At 47.1% G+C, this 24,117-nt stretch overlaps 1 protein-coding gene and 1 long non-coding RNA gene across 4 annotated transcripts in view; one reads left to right on the top strand and one right to left on the bottom strand.

Moving 5' to 3' along the window:
* LOC138527558 (uncharacterized) overlaps positions 1 to 24,117 on the bottom strand; it is a 167,848-nt gene that overhangs the window by 47,347 nt on the left and 96,384 nt on the right. The window lies entirely within an intron of this gene.
* SPTBN5 (spectrin beta, non-erythrocytic 5) overlaps positions 1 to 24,117 on the top strand; it is a 1,050,196-nt gene that overhangs the window by 932,097 nt on the left and 93,982 nt on the right. For 2 of the 3 annotated variants that reach the window (XM_069638812.1, XM_069638811.1), the window contains exons 55-56: positions 5,660 to 5,877; positions 20,442 to 20,631. In XM_069638812.1, the coding sequence (XP_069494913.1) occupies positions 5,660 to 5,877; positions 20,442 to 20,631 (408 nt within the window). The remainder of the gene's footprint in view (positions 1 to 5,659; positions 5,878 to 20,441; positions 20,632 to 24,117) is intronic. The other variant, XR_011283950.1, reaches the window with a different exon arrangement.

Raw genomic sequence — 24,117 nt, 5'->3', positions numbered from 1 at the left:
TTGCATTATGGTTTATTACAAACCTTCAGCACGACATCAATAGAAAAGGTTAATACATCAATTCATAACACTATCAATACAGTTAAAAGGAATACAGAATTAGGTTTTAAAAACTCTACTTGAATAAAGAATTTTAAAATGTCACTAAAGCGATGATTAAGGGTGTCTTTTCACAGTTAAATTTTTTTATATCTAGGTAATGTATATCGAATGCCCATATATCGAATCTTTTATCTTGAAAACCTTTATAGTGAATACATATTTCTTTCTTTTTGTGGGAGGTTCCCCCTCAAACCCCTGGATCCCACCCCTAAATACCCATCCTGACTGTTTCCCAAAACAATGTAACCCTTTACCTCCCCCTAAATGCATTCACTATAAAGGTTTTCAAGATAAAAGATTAGATATATGGGGATTCGATATACAGGATTCGATATAAACACTGTATAGCTTTGATCACCTCTCAACAATACCTGCCACCATTCATCCGCCGATAAAGTGCATGTGCCTTCCAAAAAGTGCTTTAAAAAAGTTGTCCTAAGAGGCGTTGGTGCAGTGCAATACAGACATAAATGTGGCACATTTTTCACCAACCCCTCTTTCTTACAGAATCGACAGACAACATTCTTTGAACTGCTCCTCAATCTAGATGAATGCACTTCTTTGATTGGGTGCAAATTAAGCCTGATCCTCATAAACTGGGATCGAAAACAGGGGTTCAGGAACTTGCTCAAATATTCAGGGGTAACCCCAAAGGCTCTGCTTTCATTAGAGAGGTGGTAAAATAGTTATGTTTGTTTGCCTCCTCATGAGGTACGATGCAATCAGATTCCCACATTGTGTGTTTAACCTTCTCGGGAATGTTGATCAGATCCTCCAATAGGACATTTAACTGACTCAAAAAAGTTTTACATTGTGACCCCACATTGTTAGAGGGTTCCCTACGCCCCTCTCCCATTTCTTGTTTTAGTAAGGCAAAGATAGGTGCTGGTGTCTCTGTCGCACATTTCCCAAAAAGGGCCAGGCTTTCCCACTCAGCCATGGCCTATCAGGAAGACTAGCCGCAGCTCTCTTCATACCACCTGCATGGGGATGGATTTTGGAAGATGCAAGACTCTTTTCCAGCATATGTCCTTGGGAGCAGCCAACTGCTTTCCTGGAAAGAGTACCATAGCGTCCAAGCCATGAATCAAGATGGCAACAACCTTAAGGCTATCAAAGTCCAGAACCGGACGCATAGAAAAGCAGAAAAATGTATTGCTCAACATTATTGCGAGGGTTGCCAAAGTTCTAGCCTTTTGTTGTAGGATTAAGATACTTTGAGCTTCCACCGAGCTTGTGTTAATGTGAATCCCTAGATATTTAAAAGACTGAATTCTGTTAGGCACTAGGAACCATTTAAAGCTGTGTTTTCTTCTACATTTTCGGTTCTCGAGTGCCAGAATGTTTGTTTTATCAATATTTATTTGCAGGTCATTTTCAGAAACATAAGCCTCCAATCCTTCCCGCTGCCGCTGGAGGACTATTGGCGTACTGTCCAGCAAAACCAAATCATCAGCATACAATGATCTATTTATTGTGCATCCGTCAATACAAGGGGGGAACCATCTTATTTTATCTAGATGTTCTCCTAAATCCGATATGTACAGGTTGAACAGGGCTATGGCTAATGGACAGCCTTGTTTCACGCCCCTGGATATGCTTATTTTCTCTGAAAGGAATCCCATCCTATTCAACCGTACTCTCACTGTAGTGCCAGTATGGAGGACCCTCATCTGATCCACCAAGTATGCAGGACAGTCCCATGATAATAAGCCAGCGCTGTCCTGAGCAATAGAACACCTTTCACCACTGATAGTTTACATGATTTTCAGTAAAACACATCCATTTCCCTTCTTGTAATTAAAAAAATAACCAAACTTATCATGTGATCCTTATCTCATCACGACGTTCTTCATTTTCCTAACCAGTCTTTCTACTCGTTCACTGCACAAGGCACTCTCCATCCACCTGTCTGTTCCAACTTCTATATTTATTGCATACTCATCTTGGATATCTTCTTAAGATATCACCAAACATTCAGCACCAAATCATATCCTGAGTGATCATGGGTTCCTATCCAATTTTCCCAGATATTCCCTGGTAGGAGTAATTACCATGCTGGAGCTGATACAAAAGTAACCACGACTTTTAATAAGGAAAAGACCGCAAGAACCTTTCCTCTTAGTATTATTTTTTATAGCTCTCAAAAGGTGTTAACTAGGCTTCATACAGGCACATTTATGATCCTAATTCCCCAACATTATATTCATTATGTGAAGAAAAGTCTTGGTTCTGCCTTTTGGTGTGAATATTCATTACGCAACCAGATTGAAACTGACAGATCTCTGAGTTACTGTGCTCCCGCTGGAATAAGCACTGAGAACCCACAGTGTTAGACATTCTCTATCACAATGTTGTTTGTAAGGGCTTGGATCTCCTTTCACCATACTACATGGGGTCAGCCTAGGAACTGCGTGTTAATTCCCAGTACAATTTCTATTCAAATAGCGCACAGTGCAGTTGCCTGTGGCAAGCTTGAGGCTTTTCTCCAGCGCCAAAGTTCGCATTTTACCAGGAGAGTCAAGTCAATTTCTCCCCAAATGCAACTCATAACATTAATAGGACAACTCTAAGACATATAGGCTTTCTTTATTGGCTATTATAGTGGTGTTTTGGCCGAATAACAAAGTCTATTAACACATAAACATAACTTCAAAATGGAGAGTCCAAGACAAATTGTCAACAAAATGCAAGACAAAGTAGTGATAACTTTTGACCACCTCCTGTCTACCATTACCCCAGAACCAAGCTACTCTCTAACTGGCCAACTCACAAAAGCCCTACAATTATCACGCATTGTGATTTTTTAAATCATTATGGACAGCATTATTATTTTTGCATCCTGAAATTCCATAATTGATTTTTTAAGAACATTTCTGAAGGTATACTGTGACACCTGCATAACATTTCAGAATCCTTCTCCTTCCCGAGTAAAAAGCACTAAATACTGTGAGGGGTCAGAAATGCGAGACGGACAAATAGGTGAAGTTTTCTCACAATTAGCAATTTTATTGAACAGTAAGGGTGAGATAAATGAATGTCTCTCCCTAACCTAACAAACCCAAACCCAAAAGCTAAAGAAAACTGACTTTATGTCCAATATAACTGTCCCTCACACTCATACATAGAACAAACTCATAAACGGTAATTTGACTGTTCAAAATCCACAACATAACAATCAAGTGCATAGAGAAAATGTACACATAAATCCTTGTATCTAGGGTTGAATCCCTTCTCCTGGATCAGTTAGGAATATTTCCAGCTTAAAGTCAAAAATAAGCAAGTTCTTTCAATAATGAAGTTCCAATCAAAATATGGCACACAGTCCTGCTGCTTCCATATACTCTTTGGTTGGCGACACAATTGCTCTATTGCCCAACAGATTTTCTCATTTTCTTCTGCAATGTTCAAAGTGTTAAAGGAATTATTGTTTGATAAATCATAAGACTTCTTCTTAGATAACAAAGTTTTGTCAGGACGATTCCTTAATAGTTCAACAAAGCACACCAACAGATGTATTGTATTTATTCTACTGCTTCTTGCTTGTTTAAGGCAATGTTCAAAACTTTCACAGACTGCTGTTTGGTAAACCAAAAAGACTCCTTAATTTGCACACACACTTTGGTCACAATGATTTTACTAAATTTCAACCAAGCACACCATATGATGTGCTCTTTCATTCGACCACAACCTCCTATCACACAATAGTACTTCAACTTCTTCCTGGTCCACTCGCCTACCAGCACTAACTACTAAGTTTCCCTTTCCTGGTCCACTCTCCTGGCAGGAATATTTCTCCATTTAGGCTTGCTTAAGGGTGGTTACAATATTCAGGTTCACCTTGTTTAAAGCAATGTTTCTTTTCATGCTTATTCAGTATTGTCCCTTCTTGACTTGGATAATGGTGGTTACAAAATCTATAAAAGATTGTCCCCTCTTGGCTTGGACAATGATGACTGCAAGGATTCTCTTTACTCTCCTTCTAAAAGCGAGATTTGTGCCCAAACTGCTTTAATTTCTTATCTTGGCATTCAAAAGCTTTCTTGCTGTTAGTTCGGCATTCAAAATCATGATATGATTTCAGCGGTTGGGTTAGGAGTGCTCGGGGTCACCTAGGAAGGGACAACTCACTGGTCTGCTGATGCGTCTCCTCTGTACCCGTTGCCTGTATTCCTGCTTTCGGCAGGGAAAACCTTGCTTTTGACAGCTCCAGTCAGGGTTCCTTCTCTCGCACCTTCCGCAGATGGAGCTGCAAACACAGGAGCAGCACGCAGAGTGGGAGGAGCGTCTTTCTCTCCTATCAGGCAATCAGTTTCTTTACCACTTCCTGTTGCGCACCGTCTGCACTTCACAGGACTCTCGCCTTCTGTCATAGCTGGTGGCCCGCTTCCACATCAACTGGGACCTCGTCTCCTGCACTGCATTTAAACTGCTGCTTCTGTGGCCTTTAAAAACCCTTGCCTCGCCTTCTTTCTCTTCTTGATGGACTGCACACGAAGGGGATTTAAACATTTGAAAGTCTCTCTCAAGTGTGGGTCATCAGAACATTTAAACTGCATATTGCAGTTTCTCACCTCTGAGCCACTATTCCTCATCCCAGTACTTATGGCATTATGGGACTTGAAGTCCCTAGTGTTCTTAGTTTGTTTAATTCCATTTATTTTACTCGGTTTTAATGATGTAACAGATATATACTTAGTGGAGGATTTTGAGGAAACTGATAGTTGCTTCCTAACCTCACAATTTGGATATAATAAAGAATTCTGATAGTTAGAGATGGTATTAGTTCCTTGATTTTCACCTCCATGTTTATCATAAGGGTTCTCACACTTCATCACTTCATGCCTAGAGGAAGTTTGGGAGGCGATATTACACAATAACAACAAGCTATCAAATAGTCAGTCACCAGGGAACCCTTATCATCAGGAAGGGATCAATTTCGTAATTTCCCTGACGGAGTCATCACATTTCCCCTGATTGCCTTCTCCTCCCATGTGATCCACCCGGCTAATAACACCCCCAGTGTTAGGATCAGGTAGCGGCTGCCTTCCCCTGGCCACATGGGAGGAGATTTTAGGCTGTAAGTCTGTGAGGAGTCTGCAGGATTTATCACAATACCCAGAAGAATGTAAACATTCCAAGGTGTCCGATCAAATGTTCGAATGCAAAGGGTCGAATGAACTTTTGATCGAAAGTAAAATGACCGAAAAAAAGGATCGACATTTTTTTAATTTATTTATTTATATATTTTTTTGTTAAGCATACATAAAAAACTTTTTTATAAAAAGAAAACCCCCATAACAAAATAAAAATAAAAATTCAACCCTTTTTTTCGGTCATTTTACTGTGGAAAAAAAGGCATTCGAGCATTTTGATTTCGAACTTAGAACCACATTCCAATACTTCTGTTTTGCAGTTTATCTCACCCATTAAACATTTTCCTCACTCTCTCCTTTCAAGCACAATTCCCAGTAAAAAATGAAATAAGTTTGTTTCTGCAATTTGAAGGTTGTAATTGTTATGTAGCCACATTAATGTTACTGTGCTATTTTTGCAGAGGGGTCTTGTAGCTATCAAGAAGGAAGTGGAGCGGGTTCATAGAGAGGCCCAACGCATCAGCCACGAGTACCCTCAGGTGAAGAATAACGTGGCCGAGCGGCTGGAGGAAGTGACGGAATGCTGGCAGAAGTTGCACCGGAAGTGTCAGGAGCGCAGGAAGCGGCTACACCAGGCGGAACAGGTCCAGCTCTACTTCAATGAATGCAGAGAACTTATGTGCGTGCTTAAGTGCATTTATTTAGTCCAATTTGTGTACAACTTCAGGGGCATAGGTTTATATAGTGGACTGTTTGTACGGGAACATTTCACCATTGCCATACAATCGTTTGCTTCTTCCTTATAACCGGGGACCGCCCATTACTGTTTTCTCCCCGCCCTTGTGCACCCCCACTTGACTAGCCCTGCATCGCTCCATTCCTCCCCTATATATATAATGTTCACTATGAAAATGGTGGAGATGAAATCACTACGTACCGTGCAGTGCATTTCATCGTATAATGACAACATGAAGAGCTGGAAAACATGTGGCCTGGTGGCTAGTTTGATGGCTGTGGAATGTGGAGAAATGAGTTCCTATATTTCACAGTTTACTAAATTGAGTTATCATGGACCAATATGTCTATCTACCTGTGCCTACGTTTCTTTGTTGGGGTGTCACGTCAAGTCCATGAAAACTTTACCAATACCAGTGAGATATAATATAGAGGCTAATCGGCATGTATCAGTGACAATAGTTGCCAAAGAAGGGTAATAAAGCACCTGTACCAGCTTCTGTTAGCCTAACTAGTTTAATCTTGACAGTAGCTATCATTTCTTACCAAAGGCTTTGGGGCTCATTCCGAGTTTCCCGGTATCCCACCGGTAATTCCTGCGGGATACCGTAAAACTGCCCCTACCGTCTTCGCTGCCCGATATTCCGGTATTACCGGGGTATTACGGGTGGGGGAGACGGCAGTAAATTCCCGACTCCATGGAATGAGAATTCCAGAATCACCGGCACCGGTAGTACCGGTGCCTGTGATTCTGCCATTTATTTGCCGGTAGGGCCCTGACCTACCGGCAGGACAGGCCTGCCGGTAGATCACTGCCCCCACCAGCAAACATGAAGTGTGCCGGTCTAGAAAACATTACGGAGCTAGAATTACCAAGATTTCCTCCAGTATTTTTCTGGACCGGCACACTTGTAATGAGGCCCATATGTCTCTAGATGCAAGATATGTATGTATTTATTTATTTATCTATTTAAAATTCTTCTATAGCACAAACCAGGCACGGATGCATCGGAGCGCTGTACAATTTCACATATATAAGGTATACACATGGTTAAAACATAAATACAAATCTGGAAATTAGAAAAGCTCTTTTCAGTCAAAACCCTACAATATATCAACCTAATTACGGACTAATATTCACCAATACAACTCCTTAACAAACAGATTGCCATAAGCAGGCTTTGAAATGTTTTCTAACCTTCAGGTAGTCAGTGAGAAGTTGGAGGTCCCTAGGCAAGCATTCCAAGCTGAACAGCTGCTCCTGAAAATGATATTTCCAAAGAGGCACCCGGCTTAATCTTATGGACTTCCAGACGAAGAGACGCCTGACTTCTGAGACCTCTTGAGCCCCATGAAATGTTTAGCTTCTCAGACAAATAGCTGAGGGTTTGTCAATGGATTGCTTTGTACATATTAATTTAAAGGCAATCATGGCCTCAAAGGAAGATAAAGTAAAGAAAGTAAAATCAGTGTCACATGATCAAACCTCTGTGCATCCACCACCAATTGGGCTGCTGCTTTGAAAGCCGCTTTTAAAGGAGCCAATGCAGAGTGTGGAATGCCAGAGAGGGTAGAGTTACCACAGTCAATGCCTGATACAACTTAGGATTGCTCTAAGGTGCGAAAGTGGCACTGTGAAATAAAAGATGTCACTGCCTGCAGAGCAAAAGGTGGAAATTGGCTGATTTTTACAAAAGCATTGATATCTGGTATCAAAGTGAGTCGAGAATCTAAAGTAAAGACCAAAGATTTAACCAGCTGAGAAAAACCTGATTGTGAGGCTGGGATTTCCTCCTGTAGGAACCATTTTAAGAGGACGGGTGGATTCCCAGCACAAGACATTAAAAGGAATTCCGTCTTGGACTGGGTCAGTTTTAGAAAATGTTTCGACATCCACCAAACGTTCAGCTATACTTGATATACCCTTCTTAGAAGAAATTCGGAGCTATAACTGTGTGTCATCGGCATACTGATGCATGTCTTTGTCAAATTTAGCAATCAGGTTAGCCAATGACTACATATAGAGATTAAAAAGAGTACTAAACGATTCAGAACGCTTCTGTCCCATCACGCCATCTGCTGTCTAGCATTCAGGAAAGACCAAAACCATTGCAATACCTGAAGTATAATTCTCATCCAATGCATGAGTGTGTCAAGTGAACTATTATGGTCAATGGTTATTGAATGCCGCAGACAAATCTAATAGAATAAGTAGAGCGGGTCCTTCATCATCCAAAATCCTGTACACATCACCAAGGATGTGTAAAGTGGGTGTTTCTGTACTACATCCTGTGTGAAAACCAGTGTGAATTCTGGTTGAATATCCATCCAATGAATTGATGAGACACTGTTCTTTCAATTAATTTACCTAAAAATGGTAAGTAAGAAACTTGTCTATAATCGGCCATATCTTCCACCCCCAAATTAGATTTATTTTAGCGGAGGAGACACCTGTCCACCTTTCAAGGAATCAGAGAAACAATCATGCTCAAATGAAAGATGGGCCAATAGCTAGTAGTATGGAAGAAAAACCAAAAAGTTGTGTTTTATCTTGAATGCCGGGCAGATATCATGCTGAAAAAAAAAGTGTCTTAAGTCTTTCGATATCAGTGCATTGAGTTTGACATCATCGGGCAAGATGAATGAATCCCAGCAACTTTAGGATTTCAACTAAGGCCGCAAGATATCATAGAAGATTGAGTTATTTCTATCCGAATTGTTCAAATGTTCTGGGAAAAAAATGAAGCACATTTTTGGCATTTCTCTTTCGAGGTGTTAGCTTGTTTGATTGGAAGGGGGTGCTTCATTACTTTCAGCCGAGTAAACAGGGCTTTCGGGTGATTAGCCGCAGTCTTAACAGCCAAGTTGTAATATAATCGTTTGCCATCCCTAATCATAAGTGTATACTCGCGTCGCACCTGTTTCATCATTTTTAAATTCTCTGCAGAGGGAAAAGAACCACACTTCTGTTCATAGTGGCAAATTGATTGCCTTCTCGAATTTAACACTTCCGAAAACTAGGTATACATCAAGCAGCCTTTTTGTCTGGAATTAGCAAATGTTATTGCAGACAGAAGTATGCAGGTGCCTCTGACACTATCAGGTGGAGGAGTGTTCAAAGCTCTGCATTGTCTCTCTGATGATCTGAGCCCTTCTTCATTAATGATGTGAGGAGAAGGAAGTGTTGTGTATGTCAGCCACATTCTATATGACCCATCCATCAACAGACTTGACACGACAACCATGTCCCTCGATGACATGTAATTAATTGTGCCAGGCTTTGTTGTGGGTGAGGTCAAAGAAGCCTCAGGTTTACCTGTGCATTTGCCCCATTTTCAGCAAGAGGTGAAGAATCCGCATTGAGGCATGCTCTTCCAGAAGTACCTAGTTGCCCTTTTCCCCAGTAGTCTCCCTCCATGTTTGCTTGACTTAAATCTGATCACACTGTTAAGGTCAGCCAATAAGAAAATATCAAAGAATGTGATGTGTGGCTCATCTGTGCAACCTATCTTGGCCCCGGGGATGTAAGGGCACCACCCAAAGATTCAAACTCATTGAGATCTGTCCAGGTCAGCAGTGCCTGTCATTACATTTTGGCAGCCGTTTTCCTATAAGTAAATACATTTGCGGTGTAGATACCGAAGCCCCGGAGGCACAAAAGGTTGAGCACAAAAGAAAGGCGTGCTGTGCGTTGGGCTTCCGGGGACACAGTATCTATGCTCTGTGAAGAAGGCAGCCGGAAAAAAAAAAAACTTCTACTTATTGGATCACCGGCTACCCAAAAGAAACTCAATGAAAAGTACAGCTCTTTCACAATTGATAACACTCAAATCCCTTTCTCCCAGGCGGTCAAAACCATGGGGGATTACCTGGATTCTAACCTTTCAATTATCAGACAGGTTAACGCCACAGCATCTGCTGCGGCTTACCACTCTAAACTGCTCAATGCAGCCAAACCTTTCCTGTCCGAGCAGAACTGCCTCACCATAGCAAGAGCAATGATCGGGTCTCGGCTTGATTATTGCAATGCGCATCTAGAAAATATCAGAAAGCTCCAGACTATCCAAAACAATGCCCTCAGGGCCGTCAACGGCATATCCAAACGGGAACATATCTCTGCAACCAGGAAAAGAGTCTACTGCCTCCCCATCAAGGAACGCATCATTTTCAAAACTCTCGCCCGCACACACAAATGTCTCCATAACACTGCCCCCCTCTAACTATCACAGAGAATTGCCAAACCTTCCTCAGACAGACCGACCAGAACCGCATACACAAACTGGGAAGAGGGTGGGAGTGGGTGGAGGGGGATGTAGGGTGCCACTCAGCAGTGGGGAGATTGCAGGGAGTGATCCAGAAAGGGACTGGGAGAGGGCGGGTTACAAAAGGAGGAATGCAGCCTTTTGCTCTGGAATCCGCAGTTTCAGCCTTTTGTAAGCGAGCTTTAGACGTAGATCCAAGTGAATGTCCACCTCACTAGAACACCAAAATAAAGGGATCACTCCCGCCTTCATGAGCCATTTACAATATGTGTTATTAATTCGGCCACACTCTGTGGAGCCTCTGAATGAAGAGGTACCATAGTCAGATTTAGGCCCAATTAAAAAACATTTCCAAATCTAAAAATGTGACTGTCAGTCGTTGCAACATTGCATTGTGACCTTAGGCCAGTGGTGATATCCCGTCTGAGCCGCAGTCTTCCTCCTTTTTTGCACTCCATGGTGTCCTTGCGCGAGGCGGCCAACTACTTCAAAACCAATCTCCGGCACTACTAGGCCTTACCCAGCCTATGTAAAAGGAGCTTTGCCTGCCCATGTGTACCTCTTTGAATTTAGGTGAAACATGAGTCCCTAGGGTCAGCCATCAGAGAGGCCTGCTATATACAGGCACGATAATTAACCCAAAGTTTGAAACCATTTCCCCTCTTAACTCCTAGAGATTTTGCTTAGTACATTTTTTGGGTTCTTTTGGGCGTGTGAAGGGCAGCAGCCAGAAATTCAAATTGCTCACATCACCCTTCATTGGACTTTGGTTGGGCTTCTGGAATGTTTGCATGTGGCTCTGCCACAGCCGTCGCCAGCATTGGTTGAGCAGGTGGTCCCTTTTCAGGACCTCTTCGCTCCCCTCCTAAACTTCCAGCAATGTTTCACTTTCTCTTCTTCCTCCTGAAAGCCCCGGAATGATCTTGCCTCCTTCAGCTCCCCGCCCAGCTATTCCACTTCTTTCCTAGGGGATTCCATTGTCCTCCCTCTGTAACCTATCCATCTTCCCCATAGTCTTTCTGAATCCTGCTCTCATATCCTTTCCCGTGACCTGCTGTTGGTGTCTCCACTCTCCCTCATCTCCTTCATTTCTTTTCTCTCCCTTACAGTGTTAAGCCTCACCCATATTTTCTCCCTTTGTTTCTTCCTTCTCTCCACTCCCAAAATGTCTTTCCTACTTTTCTCCATCCAGCCTTTTCTGGGGCTACACGTATCTTTCCTTCTTCTCTTGTGTACTCTGGCACCCTCTGTCTCCTGCCTCTCATGTTGCTTCCCATTGATCCTGCTTTCTACCTCTCCCCATCTTCTATGTTCTATCCTTCCAATTCTGTTGTCTCACTCTCCCCAACTCCACTGTTCTCTCATGCTCACTCTGCACTCTCTGCTATCTTCCTGTCCCTGTGTCCACTGTTTGCTACGGCATGCTCCACTTTCTTACTCTCTCCATCTCCACCATATTCTCCTCCTCGCTCCACTTTCTTACTCTCCCCAACTCAACCATGCTCTCCGCCTGCCTCCACTTTCTTACTCTCCCCACCTCCACCATGCTCCCCGCCTTGCTCATCTTTCTTACTGTCTTCGCCTCTACCATGCTCTCCTTCTCACTCTACTTTCTTACTCTTCCCAACTACACCATGTTCTCCACCTTGCTCCACTTTCGTACTCTCCCCACCTTCACTATGCTCGCCTCCTCCCTCCACTTTTGTACTGTCCCCACCTCCATCATCCTCTCCTCCTGCCTCCACTTTCTTACTCACCCCACCTCCACCATGCTCTCATCCTCACTCTTCTTTTTTACTCTCCCCACCTCCACCATGCTCTCATCCTCACTCCTCTTTCTTACTCTCCCCACCTCCACCATGCTCTCCTCCTGCCTCCACTTTCTTACTCTCCCCACCTCCAACATGCTCTCCTCCTGCCTCCACTTTCTTACTCTCCCCACCTCCACCATGCTCTTGTCCTCACTCCACTTTCTTACTCTCCCCACCTCCAACATGCTCTCCTCCTGCCTCCACTTTCTTACTCTCCCAAACTACACCATGGTCTCTTCCTCGCTCCAGTTTTGTACTCTCCCCACCTCCACCATTCTATCCTCCTCGCTCATCTTTCTTACTGTGTTCGCTCTACCAAGCTCTCCTCCTCACTCCACTTTCTTACTGTCCCCACCTCCACCATGCTCTGCTCCTCACTCCATTTTCTTACTGTCCCCACCTCCATCATCCTCTCCTCCTGCCTCCACTTTCTTACTCACCCCACCTCCACCATGCTCTCATCCTCACTCCTCTTTCTTACTCTCCCCACCTCCACCATGCTCTCATCCTCACTCCTCTTTCTTACTCTCCCCACCTCCACCATGCTCTCCTCCTGCCTCCACTTTCTTACTCTCCCCACCTCCAACATGCTCTCCTCCTGCCTACACTTTCTTACTCTCCCCACCTCCACCATGCTCTCCTCCTTGCTCCACTTTCTTACTCTCCGCACCTCCACCATGCTCTCCTCCTTGCTCCACTTTCATACTCTCCCCACCTTCACTATGCTCGCCTCCTCGCTCCACTTTCATACTCTCCCCACCTTCACCATGCTCGCCTCCTCGCTCCGCTTTCCTACTCTCCTCACCTCCACCATGCTCTCCTCCTGCCTCCACTGTCTTACTCTCCCCACCTCCACCATGCTCTTGTCCTCACTCCACTTTCTTACTCTCCCCACCTCCAACATGCTCTCCTCCTGCCTCCACTTTCTTACTCTCCCAAACTACACCATGGTCTCTTCCTCGCTCCACTTTTGTACTCTCCCCACCTCCACCATGCTATCCTCCTCGCTCACCTTTCTTACTGTGTTCGCTCTACCAAGCTCTCCTCCTCACTCCACTTTCTTACTGTCCCCACCTCCACCATGCTCTGCTCCTCACTCCATTTTCTTACTGTCCCACCTCCATCATCCTCTTCTCCTTGCTCCACCTTCTTACTCTCCCCACTTCCACCATGCTCTCCTCCTGCCTCCACTTTCTTACTCTCCCCACCTCCACCATGCTCTTGTCCTCACTCCACTTTCTTACTCTCCCCACCTCCAACATGCTCTCCTCCTGCCTCCACTTTCTTACTCTCCCAAACTACACCATGGTCTCTTCCTCGCTCCACTTTTGTACTCTCCCCACCTCCACCATTCTATCCTCCTCGCTCATCTTTCTTACTGTGTTCGCTCTACCAAGCTCTCCTCCTCACTCCACTTTCTTACTGTCCCCACCTCCACCATGCTCTGCTCCTCACTCCATTTTCTTACTGTCCCCACCTCCATCATCCTCTCCTCCTGCCTCCACTTTCTTACTCACCCCACCTCCACCATGCTCTCATCCTCACTCCTCTTTCTTACTCTCCCCACCTCCACCATGCTCTCATCCTCACTCCTCTTTCTTACTCTCCCCACCTCCACCATGCTCTCCTCCTGCCTCCACTTTCTTACTCTCCCCACCTACAACATGCTCTCCTCCTGCCTCCACTTTCTTACTCTCCCCACCTCCACCATGCTCTCCTCCTTGCTCCACTTTCTTACTCTCCCCACCTCCACCATGCTCTCCTCCTTGCTCCACTTTCATACTCTCCCCACCTTCACTATGCTCGCCTCCTCGCTCCACTTTCATACTCTCCCCACCTTCACCATGCTCGCCTCCTTGCTCCGCTTTCCTACTCTCCTCACCTCCACCATGCTCTCCTCCTGCCTCCACTGTCTTACTCTCCCCACCTCCACCATGCTCTTGTCCTCACTCCACTTTCTTACTCTCCCCACCTCCAACATGCTCTCCTCCTGCCTCCACTTTCTTACTCTCCCAAACTACACCATGGTCTCTTCCTCGCTCCACTTTTGTACTCTCCCCACCTCCACCATGCTATCCTCCTCGCTCATCTTTCTTACTGTGTTCGCTCTACCAAGCTCTCCTCCTCACTCCACTTTCTTACTGTCCCCACCTCCACCATGCTCTGCTCCTCACTCCATTTTCTTACTGTCCCCACCTCCATCATCCTCTTCTCCTTGCTCCACCTTCTTACTCTCCCCACTTCCACCATGCTCTCCTCCTGCCTCCACTTTCTTACTCACCCTACCTACACCATGCTCTCATCCTCACTCCTCTTTCTTACTCTCCCCACCTCCACCATGCTCTCATCCTCACTCCTCTTTCTTACTCTCCCCACCTCCACCATGCTCTCCTCCTGCCTCCACTTTCTTACTCTCCCCACCTCCAACATGCTCTCCTCCTGCCTCCACTTTCTTACTCCCCCCACCTCCACCATGCTCTCCTCCTTGCTCTTCTTTCTTACTCTCCCCACCTCCACCATGCTCTCCTCCTTGCTCCACTTTCTTACTCTCCCCACCTCCACCTTGCTCTCCTCCTTTTCCTTGCTCTTCTTTCTTACTGTCCCCACCTCCACCATGCTCTTCTCCTCACTCCACTTTCTTACTCTCCCCGGGTCCACCATGCTCTCCTCCTGGCTCCTCTTTCTTAATCTCTTCACCTCTACTGTGCTCTCCTCCTCGCTCATCTTTCTTACTGTGTTCGCCTCCACCATGCTCTCCTCCTCGATCCAATTTCTTACTGTCCCCACCTTCATCATGCTCGCCTCCTTGCACCACTGTCTTACTCTCCCCACCTCCACCATGCTCTCCTCCTCGCTCCACTTCTTAATGTCTTCACCTCTACTGTGCTGTCCTCCTCGCTCCACTTTCTTACTGTCCCCACCTCCACCATGCACTCCTCCTAGCTACACTTTCTTACTCTCCCCACCTCTACCATGCTCTCCCCACCCCCACCATGCTCTCCTCCTCGCTCCTCTTTCTTAATCTCTTCACCTCTACTGTGCTCTCCTCCTCGCTCCACTTTCTTACTCTCCCCACCTCCACCATGCTCTCCTCCTCGCTCCTCTTTCTTAATCTCTTCACCTCTCCCGTGCTCTCCTCCTGCCTCCACTTTCTTACTCTCCCCACCTCCACCATGCTCTCCTCCTCGCTCCTCTTTCTTAATCTCTTCACCTCTCCCGTGCTCTCCTCCTCGCTCCACTTTCTTACTCTCCCCGGCTCCACCATGCTCTGCTCCTCACTCGTCTGTCTTACTCTCTTCGCCTCTACCATGCTCTCCTCCTCGCTCCACTTTCTTACTCTCCCCACTTCCACCATGCACTCCTCCTCGCTCCACTTTCTTACTGTCCCCACGTCCACCATGCTCTCCTCCTCACTCATCTTTCTTACTCTCTTCGCCTCTACCATGCTCTTCTTGTCTCTCCGCTCTCTTACATACGCCACCTCACCATGCTCTCCTACCACCGCTGACTGCATTGCAACACCCGTCACCACCACACTGCACTGTTTCCTCAACCACCTTATTCTTCGAAGAACCACTGCATTACCCCCTGGGTGTGTGAATAACAAACCTCCATCAGCAGTGGTGTGCCGTTCGCGCCACACAAGGGTTGACTTGCCAAACTCAAACTCAAGCTCTCCGCTTAGGCTCGTTGGGCTTTCATTTGCAACATAGCTCTGCTGTGGTACATTCTTAAGAAGAGGGTACTGGCATTTTGTCCTTTACATAGCTCCAGTTGCCGCGTTAGCACGCTTACTTGTCCGTGCACTAACGGCCTTCAAGATCCACAGACCGTCTTCCCAATCCCTGGTCCACTATTGCTGGGAAAAGGCCTGATATTGTCCTCACTGTCAATCACTGCATGATACTGGGCGACTGTGCAGTCTTGGTCCTCTCCGTGCCTAGTGTGGACGCCTGCTGATTTTTACAGTAAAACAAGCGACGCTGTAATACATTCCTCGGTGTTGCTGCAACTGGGTATGGGGATCCTTGTAAAGTTTGTGCCTCACTCAGAGATTTTTGCAACACAGACTTCAGTGTGGCTGGTGAGTGATAATTTTCTAAAGGAGGCTCAGAGTCAGGGCCGGCCTTAGCTCTGGCAGCGCATGGGGCGAGGAAAGCAAATTTGGCACCTTCGGGTCAAGGCCCAGGGAGGTGTCCTATCTAAGGCGCTCTAATAAAGTGATTAACTCCCCGCGCCCGTGCTAGAGTGAGGAGGTAATCATTTCAATAGAGTGCAAATGCTAAAGCAGCATGGGACAGCCTTTCAAAGGCTGCTGCATGCTGGTTTAGCACCAGCGTCCTATTGTAAGGAAAAGCCCCCTGCTCCATGCGGGAGTTTCCGGCCCCAGCACGAGAGCGGGACACATTTCCTTTCAATGGGGCACCTTCACTCACCACTCCAGCTTGGGGGTGCCCTGGAAAGACTCCCCCGTTTTGGAATGGTGGGTGGCTAAAGTGGCGCCCGGGCGAATGCCCAAGTCGCCCGGGACTAAAGCTGACCCTGCTGGAGTAAGAAGTATCTCTTGGGCTCTAATTATTGATCTAGGGAACAGCAAACCTGCTTCTTACATGGAAGTCCCTGGATTCTAGTCCCTTCGCTGAGGAAATGAGGTGAGTCAGGGATGGTTTTAAGCCCCCTCCTTCCCAAGAGGGTACTCCTGTTCAATCAAAGCTGATCCCCAAGGTCTTGGTCGTGGGCCTCGCTGGCCATGTCTCCCTCCCCTCTTTTGGGCGTTGAGGCCTCTGAAGCATGAATGCCACCATGGTATGCTCTGGCTGCTGATTGGCCGGTGAACCTCGGGGTCCCACCCCTTTTCTCCTCCGAGCCCTGCATCAGGCAGCAGGCAGTGACACTCCTTGAGCCTTTTCACTCAGCCTAAAAAAATGTGCCTTCATCCCCGAGCGAAATGTATGGGCGTTTGCAACCACAATTTTCGCTTGCCGCAGTTTGCATGCACAAATTGTACAAAATAGGCGGAGTTGTAGAACATTTTGTGTCCGGTGCATCACAGGCTACAAACCTGTCCTTAGCTTGTGCATAAAATCACTAAATAGGTCCTTCTGCCCAGGGTGCATACTCGTGTTGCTGTGCACACACTTTTGACACAGCATAAATGGCCTTTTAAGGCTTATATCCGGACGTTCCTTTTCACTTAATTCATATCTATGAGGTATAACAGTATTTTGTGTAAACATTTAGACACTTGGGTCTGTGTTGTGCCTTGCCTTCTTTCTCCCTCTTTGTAGGGAAGAGAGCGGTCCCATGTGAGAAGGGACACACACACAGGGATGTCCTGCTTGAGAAATGTTAAAGTTACGGCATCTTAGGTAGCGGCATTTTCAGTCTGGAGTATTGTTCAACAGGCTTCCCGGCTTGTTGTGTAGCAGGGAAAGCAGGCATTTTACGTCCCGTCCCCTTTCCCCCAGACTCAATGGACGTCCTTCGGAACGGAGTCGGGACCGCAGCGTGTTGCAAATCATTCTTAGAATACTGAGCCCGGGCGCGCCCCTGCCGTGCCCTGCACAGTACCTCCTCTTCGTGCCCCTCCCAACCGTTTGCCCCTTTCTCCATGTCGTACAAGGACGGAGCGTTGAGTGACCAGCTCTGCTGATTGCGCATAAAAGACAGCTGCACCTCCACCGCACATGCCGAACAGGTTTCGCTGGTGGCATGGGTGTCCTCAGGGTCCTCTGGTGCCATGGGTGTCCTCAGGTTCCGCCGGTGCCATGGGTGTCCTCAGGTTCCGCCGGTGCCATGGGTGTCCTCAGGTTCCTCTGGTGCCATGGGTGTCCTCAGGTTCTGCCAGTGCCGTGGGTGTCCGCAGGTTACGCCGGTGCCATGGGTGTCCTCAGGTTCTGCCAGTGCTGTGGGTGTCCGCAGGTTACGCCGGTGCCATGGGTGTCCAGAGGTTCTACCAGTGCCGTGGGTGTCCACAGGTTACGCCGGTGCCATGGGTGTCCTCAGGTTCCTCTGGTGCCATGGGTGTCCCCAGGTTCTGTTGATGCCATGGGTGTCCACAGGTTACGCCGGTGCCATGGGTGTCCTCAGGTTCTGTTGATGCCATGGGTGTCCACAGGTTACGCCGGTGCCATGGGTGTCCTCAGGTTCCTCTGGTGCCATGGGTGTCACCAGGTTCTGTTGATGCCATGGGTGTCCTCAGGTTCCTCTGGTGCCATGGGTGTCCTCAGGGTCCTCTGGTGCCATGGGTGTCCTCAGGTTCTGCCAGTGCCGTGGGTGTCCTCAGGTTCCGCTGGTGCCATCGGTGTCCTCAGGTTCCTCTGGTGCCATGGGTGTCCTCAGGTTCCTCTAGTGCCATGGGTGTCCTCAGGTTCCGCTGGTGCCATGGGTGTCCTCAGGTTCCTCTGGTGCCATGGGTGTCCTCAGGTTCCGCTGGTGCCATGGGTGTCCTTAGGTTCCACCGGTGCCATGGGTGTCCTCAAGTTCCTCTGGTGCCATGGGTGTCCTCAGGTTCCTCTGGTGCCATGGGTGTCCTCAGGTTCTGTTGATGCCATGGGTGTCCTCAGGTTCCTCTGGTGCCATGGGTGTCCTCAGGTTCCTCTGGTGCCATGGGTGTCCTCAGGTTCCTCTGGTGCCATGGGTGTCCTCAGGTTCCTCTGGTGCCGTGGGTGTCCTCAGGTTCCGCTGGTGCCATGGGTGTCCTCAGGTTCCGCTGGTGCCATGGGTGTCCTTAGGTTCCACCGGTGCCATGGGTGTCCTCAGGTTCTGTTGATGCCATGGGTGTCCTCAGGTTCCTCTGGTGCCATGGGTGTCCTCAGGTTCCTCTGGTGCCATGGGTGTCCTCAGGTTCAGTTGATGCCATGGGTGTCCTCAGGTTCCTCTGGTGCCATGGGTGTCCTCAAGTTCCTCTGGTGCCATGGGTGTCCTCAGGTTCCGTCCGTGCCATAGGTGTCCTCAGGTTCCGTCCGTGCCATGGGTGTCCTCAGGTTCCGCTGGTGCCATGGGTGTCCTCAGGTTCCTCTGGCGCCATGGGTGTCCTTAGGTTCTGCTGGCGCCATGGGTGTCCTCAGGTTCCTCTGGCGCCATGGGTGTCCTTAGGTTCCGCTGGCGCCATGGGTGTCCTCAGGTTCCTCTGGTGCCGTGGGTGTCCTCAGGTTCCGCTGGTGCCATGGGTGTCCTCAGAGGTTTTCCTCTGTGGATCAACGATTTTTGTTTATTTTGTTCTATTTCTGCCACCTCCCCTTTCTCCCAAGGGCCGCGCTAGAAGTGGCATGTTGGATTTCATAACTCCCTGCATAACTCCCTGCATAACTCCCTGCATAACTCCCCTGCTCCTATCCTTTCTGTATCTGTCCATATATTGTTTTGGGGGGGAGGTCAATCAGTGTATAGAAACGGTTAAAAAAAACTGTGGGTAGTTGGAATACTGATTATTTATAATGGGTGTGGAGGTATTTAGCAAAGGCAGCATTTTCGAAACACCACATGTGGTAAAAACGGCATGGTTCTGGGTTGAAATTGCTCCTATAAATCAGATGGACGTAAAAAAAAGTCACAAAAAACGTACCTATGTAACTAGTGCATCGCGCTCACTTCTAGGGCAAAAAGATAAGATGCATGGAAGCCATCACTGGAGTGAGAATGTGAGTTTAACTGATGCTCACATTCCAAACCTCTTTGTGCCTGCAACTCCACAATGTGCAGAAGGGTCATTCCTGACCCATGTGTGCATGGTTTCTCCCGGGCGCACTATAGATGTGAACTGCTGCTGTACCACGTGCACTTCCATCCCTCAAGAAGAGATGGGAACCCCATGTTTTAAGCTTTTTGGTCCATTTGGGAAGATGGACATAGAGTAGATCTGAAATACACTCTGGCTGACCTCACTAAACTGCAATTACACCGACACTCATACCTCGCCTCACCAATCCTGGCCATGCAGACGCGGCAGGAGATCACTTGCATCACTGGTTATTATTGCATACAGTACTCCTGGTAGCAAATCCACAAAAGCCATACTGACTCCCTTAGAATGTGTGCGACCTCTTCAAGAACCTGACTGTCCCAGTATCTCTCCCCACCCACCCACAACCTCACTCATCTGACTGCGTCATCAGTGAGTTTGGTTCTCGAGGCTTCTAATTCCACTATTTGATGGCACCTTCCACTTTACGGCAATGAACCTGGAATCATTCAAGGACTCCGCACTGCTGATGTCCTCTTCCACAGCACTACCTTTGTCACTTTGCGGAGAAGAGAGTAGGATACAGTTTCTAGGCAGGACTGGATATTTGGGGTGCTCTGATATACTAAGCCTCCACTTTTCTGGATAAGTACCTTCTGCGATCAACAAGACATCAGAAAAACAGAATATAGCACATTTATAAATGGAAGATGTTCAACCTGTATTAACAATTTGAAATCCTTCTTGGTAGGCTTTGGGCCAAGGAAATGCACGCCATTGTTATGTCCGAAGAGCTTGCAAGCGATATTGTTGGCGCCGAGCACCTGATCAAGCGTCACGATGAGTACAAGCGAGAAATCGACAAACAGTGGCTGAAGCATGAAGTACTGCAACGGGCTGGCGATACCCTGGTGGAGAGTGGACACTTCATGTCTCAGGAGGTATATTGGTCAAGATTCACAAGTTCAAGACCTATGAAGTACGTGGTCAACTTTGTGTAGGTTTAGCATACATGTGTGACTTAGCATTCCCTTCTGGAGTGTGTGTGTGTGTGTGTGTGTGTGTATGTCTTTAGGGGTGGGGGTGCATGGGGAGAGTGGGGGGAGTAGAAAGGCCTTGGGGAACCCCCTAACAGAAACATAACTTCTAGTTACTTTTCTCAGTACCTGATGTCATTAGTCGAACACCCAGTCCCTATTCTAAACCACAGTAGTAGGGTGGCCGCACCAAGAAGAACCTTCTTCCTTTTACTCACCAAGCTAGAGTGTATCACATGCCCAAGCACAATTTACATGTACTGCCTTATTTGATTGAGCCTGCATCCCTGCCAAAGCATCCCAAGAGCTCAGTTTTCCCAGCTGTCATCTTGGGGTCAGGCGCAAGCATCCTGGCAGTCAGTTTGTCTCAGTCTCTGCCTGCCATAGTCTTCACTGCCTGCATTCATTAATGCGGCCTGACTCTGATTACAAGGACATGCCTGACCTTCATGCATCTTCTTTGTCCCAGTACCAAAGTGGTGGAAGTAAGTGGTGTCCATTACTCTCAGTTGTTTCTTCCTCATCTCAGTACTTTAGTGGGGAAAGTGTGTAATGTTCATAGCTGTCAGTTGTTTCTTCCTCGTCTCAGTACTGTTAGGTACCCCAAGAGAGGAATAAAGGGGAACTGCCTTATAATGACCCATAACGTTTGGTGGAGAGTTAGGCTGGTTGTCATGAGGAAAAGGAGCATACTGTGTTTTGTCCCAAGGGACAACATCCCAAATCTTTCTCCCCCTCTTTGTAACACATCTGGGATGATAATATCTCCTGCTCTTCTGAGAGACAAGGGAACATGGCAAACAATATCCCATAACCACTTCTGGGGTAGGTGTTCCCTCCTGAAAGGAGGATGTGCAATACTGTGTCTTACCTGATGGCATCCCACCTCCAATCCCCAAGGACCCTCCATCCAGCTGATCCTCCCTCACTTGTCCACCCCCAGGGGCAGGATCCAAAAAGCGATGGCCTTTTCGTGGCCACCTGCATAGAGGATCCAGGGGGAGTAGATGCGAGAACACCCTCAGGTTTCTCACACCTTCCACCACAGGTCCACACCATAAGACAACACTAACAACCACACAAGTGTCCCTCTCTATACCCACAGAACAGGAAAAAATGAAATGACACAACTCTTACCCCAATGACGCAACTATACAATTGCTGATACTACATGCAACTCCCATCCATCGGGTTCGCCACATACTACGCACCTCTTCCACTTTAATGCAGGCACCCCCACACTTGCGCCCACTCACTATTGGGTGGTATGTGCTCATTTCTAATACTACTATGGCCCATTGTATTCCCTCCTTCAGGATGCGTCCTAGACACCATAAAAATCTATCTCTCCCCTGCCGTGGGCATGCAACCACTATGCAACACATTCTTGCATGGTTATACTCATGCCCTAGAGACCCTTGAGTCCCCTCGGAACCGAACCTCCAGCATGAGCTCACCCCTCCCACTGAGCACGAGCGCCGCTCTGGACCAGGCAGACCACTGTGAACTCGGCATCTACAGGGCCTCCTCTGTGATGCGCATTGGTCAGGTAAGTGGTTGCTGGACCCGTGCCCCCAGGGAGGGCGGCCTGGATACCCCCAGCTAACCGGGAGGACTGATGATCTTGTTGCGTCCTCCAAAAATGTATCAGGGGTTATCCCCTCCCACCATATAAAAATCGTAACCCAAAAAGGAGCACACACCGGGCAAGAAACAATGCTGTTTATAACAGCTGGGCGAGCACAAATCAAGCAGAACAGTGGACTGGAACTGATTGATGAGAGCTGACATCTGGGTATACAGCGAACATTTGATTTATGCTATGAATACAATGGTCAAAACATTTGACACAGTTTTAGTTCAGGATGTTCATGTTTCCACATGTTTCCCAAGAAACCCATTGGCTAGACTACGTCATACCATTAGAGCTAAACATATGTTAGTAGGACATGATTGGAGCAAACAGATCAAAAGTATCTCAACTAATTGCCTCCCCATGTGGCACCACATTTCTTCTCAGCCCTCCCGGAAACAGTTTGCAATTAGTGAAATAATATTTGTGCTGGCCACTGGGACATTATTATTCTGCCATTTGTCAGCACCATTGACAATGGAACACGAGACACTCTGCTTCTGGTGGGAAGGGAGATATTCATACGGTACCCTGCTGGATAACAGCCATCTCAAACCTTGCAGTGGATACCTTGAAGGCTGGCCACCTCCCTGGGACATGGAAACTTACCATTTGATTGGTCCTCCCAGGAACGCCACTCTGTTCAGCTTCTCATTCCCACATCCATCTGCTGCTAACAGGTGCTTGAAGCTATGTGAATGGTTCCCAGGCTCAGGTCCACTTCCCCTCTTCCCCTGAGTGCCTGTGGGTTTGGCTGGCCACCCTGTCATTACATCACCCAGTGTTGTCTTAGCTGCTTCTATCTGCCGGTGACACACTGCTGGAGATCTGTTTCTCTCCTCCCTGACCCATAGTGCTCTGATCGTAGGTTCAGAGCAGGTTCCTGGGCGAGTCCCAACACGGGGGCAACCCTGCTAAATGTGTTTACATTTGATTTTTTTCCCTGTCTTGTAATAATACACAAAAGCTCCCTGGGACAATGGCATACAAAGTGCAACCCTACCCCCGCATTTCCCTGTGTGACCTTCTTTCATAGCGTAACTGCAGTTTGTTTGTGTACCCGTGTTTCTCCCTCCTTGGTGGTGCCCCATCCCCTCCTGCTTACTCCCTTAGGTGGTAGCAGCACCCCCTATCTGGCACTGAATTAGCACCTGTAATACACTATCATCAGCGCATTGCTAGATAATAGCTCCACAATGGACATACCATGGGTTAAGCACGTTAAAACATTTCTTGCAAAAATAAATGCACAGCAGCACTTTAGGCCAACTAACCTTCTAAGTTATGTTAACTCCATTACGAAATCAACTGTGGCTCTATTCAAAGGTTGCACACAAATCTACTGAATTAGCGACCAGTGACACGCAACTATATCCTTTAACACCTTACAGCCGTACTTAAACGTCTCTGATTACAACTATGAACGCTCTCTGTTAACCTGAGCGAAATTCAATTGTCTACCTATTAGAGAGATCCCGGCCACGTGTTCCGGTGCAACTGCTAATAATTGAAGCAGACTTTGTGGTGCTGCTAAGGAGGATTTGCTACACTTTATATTTTCTTGTCCGGTATACGTTCACAGTAGAACGGCATCAGTGATTCCTATTCTGAGAAGAAAGGGAGTTGCCCAATGTAGTGTTGCTCTCTTTTATTGATTGATGATGAATACTCCATTGGTTGGATGGACCATGGTAACTTATTTTAGGTGAGCTCTTAAATGCACAAAGTAAATGTTATTTGTGAATGTTTTCTAAGCA

Source organism: Ambystoma mexicanum, chromosome 14, assembly GCF_040938575.1.
Source record: "Ambystoma mexicanum isolate Mex_15411 chromosome 14, UKY_AmexF1_1, whole genome shotgun sequence".
NCBI classification, from domain to species: domain Eukaryota; kingdom Metazoa; phylum Chordata; class Amphibia; order Caudata; family Ambystomatidae; genus Ambystoma; species Ambystoma mexicanum.
Note: the sequence above shows the minus strand (reverse complement) of the source record. Positions and strands in the feature narration are given on the sequence as shown.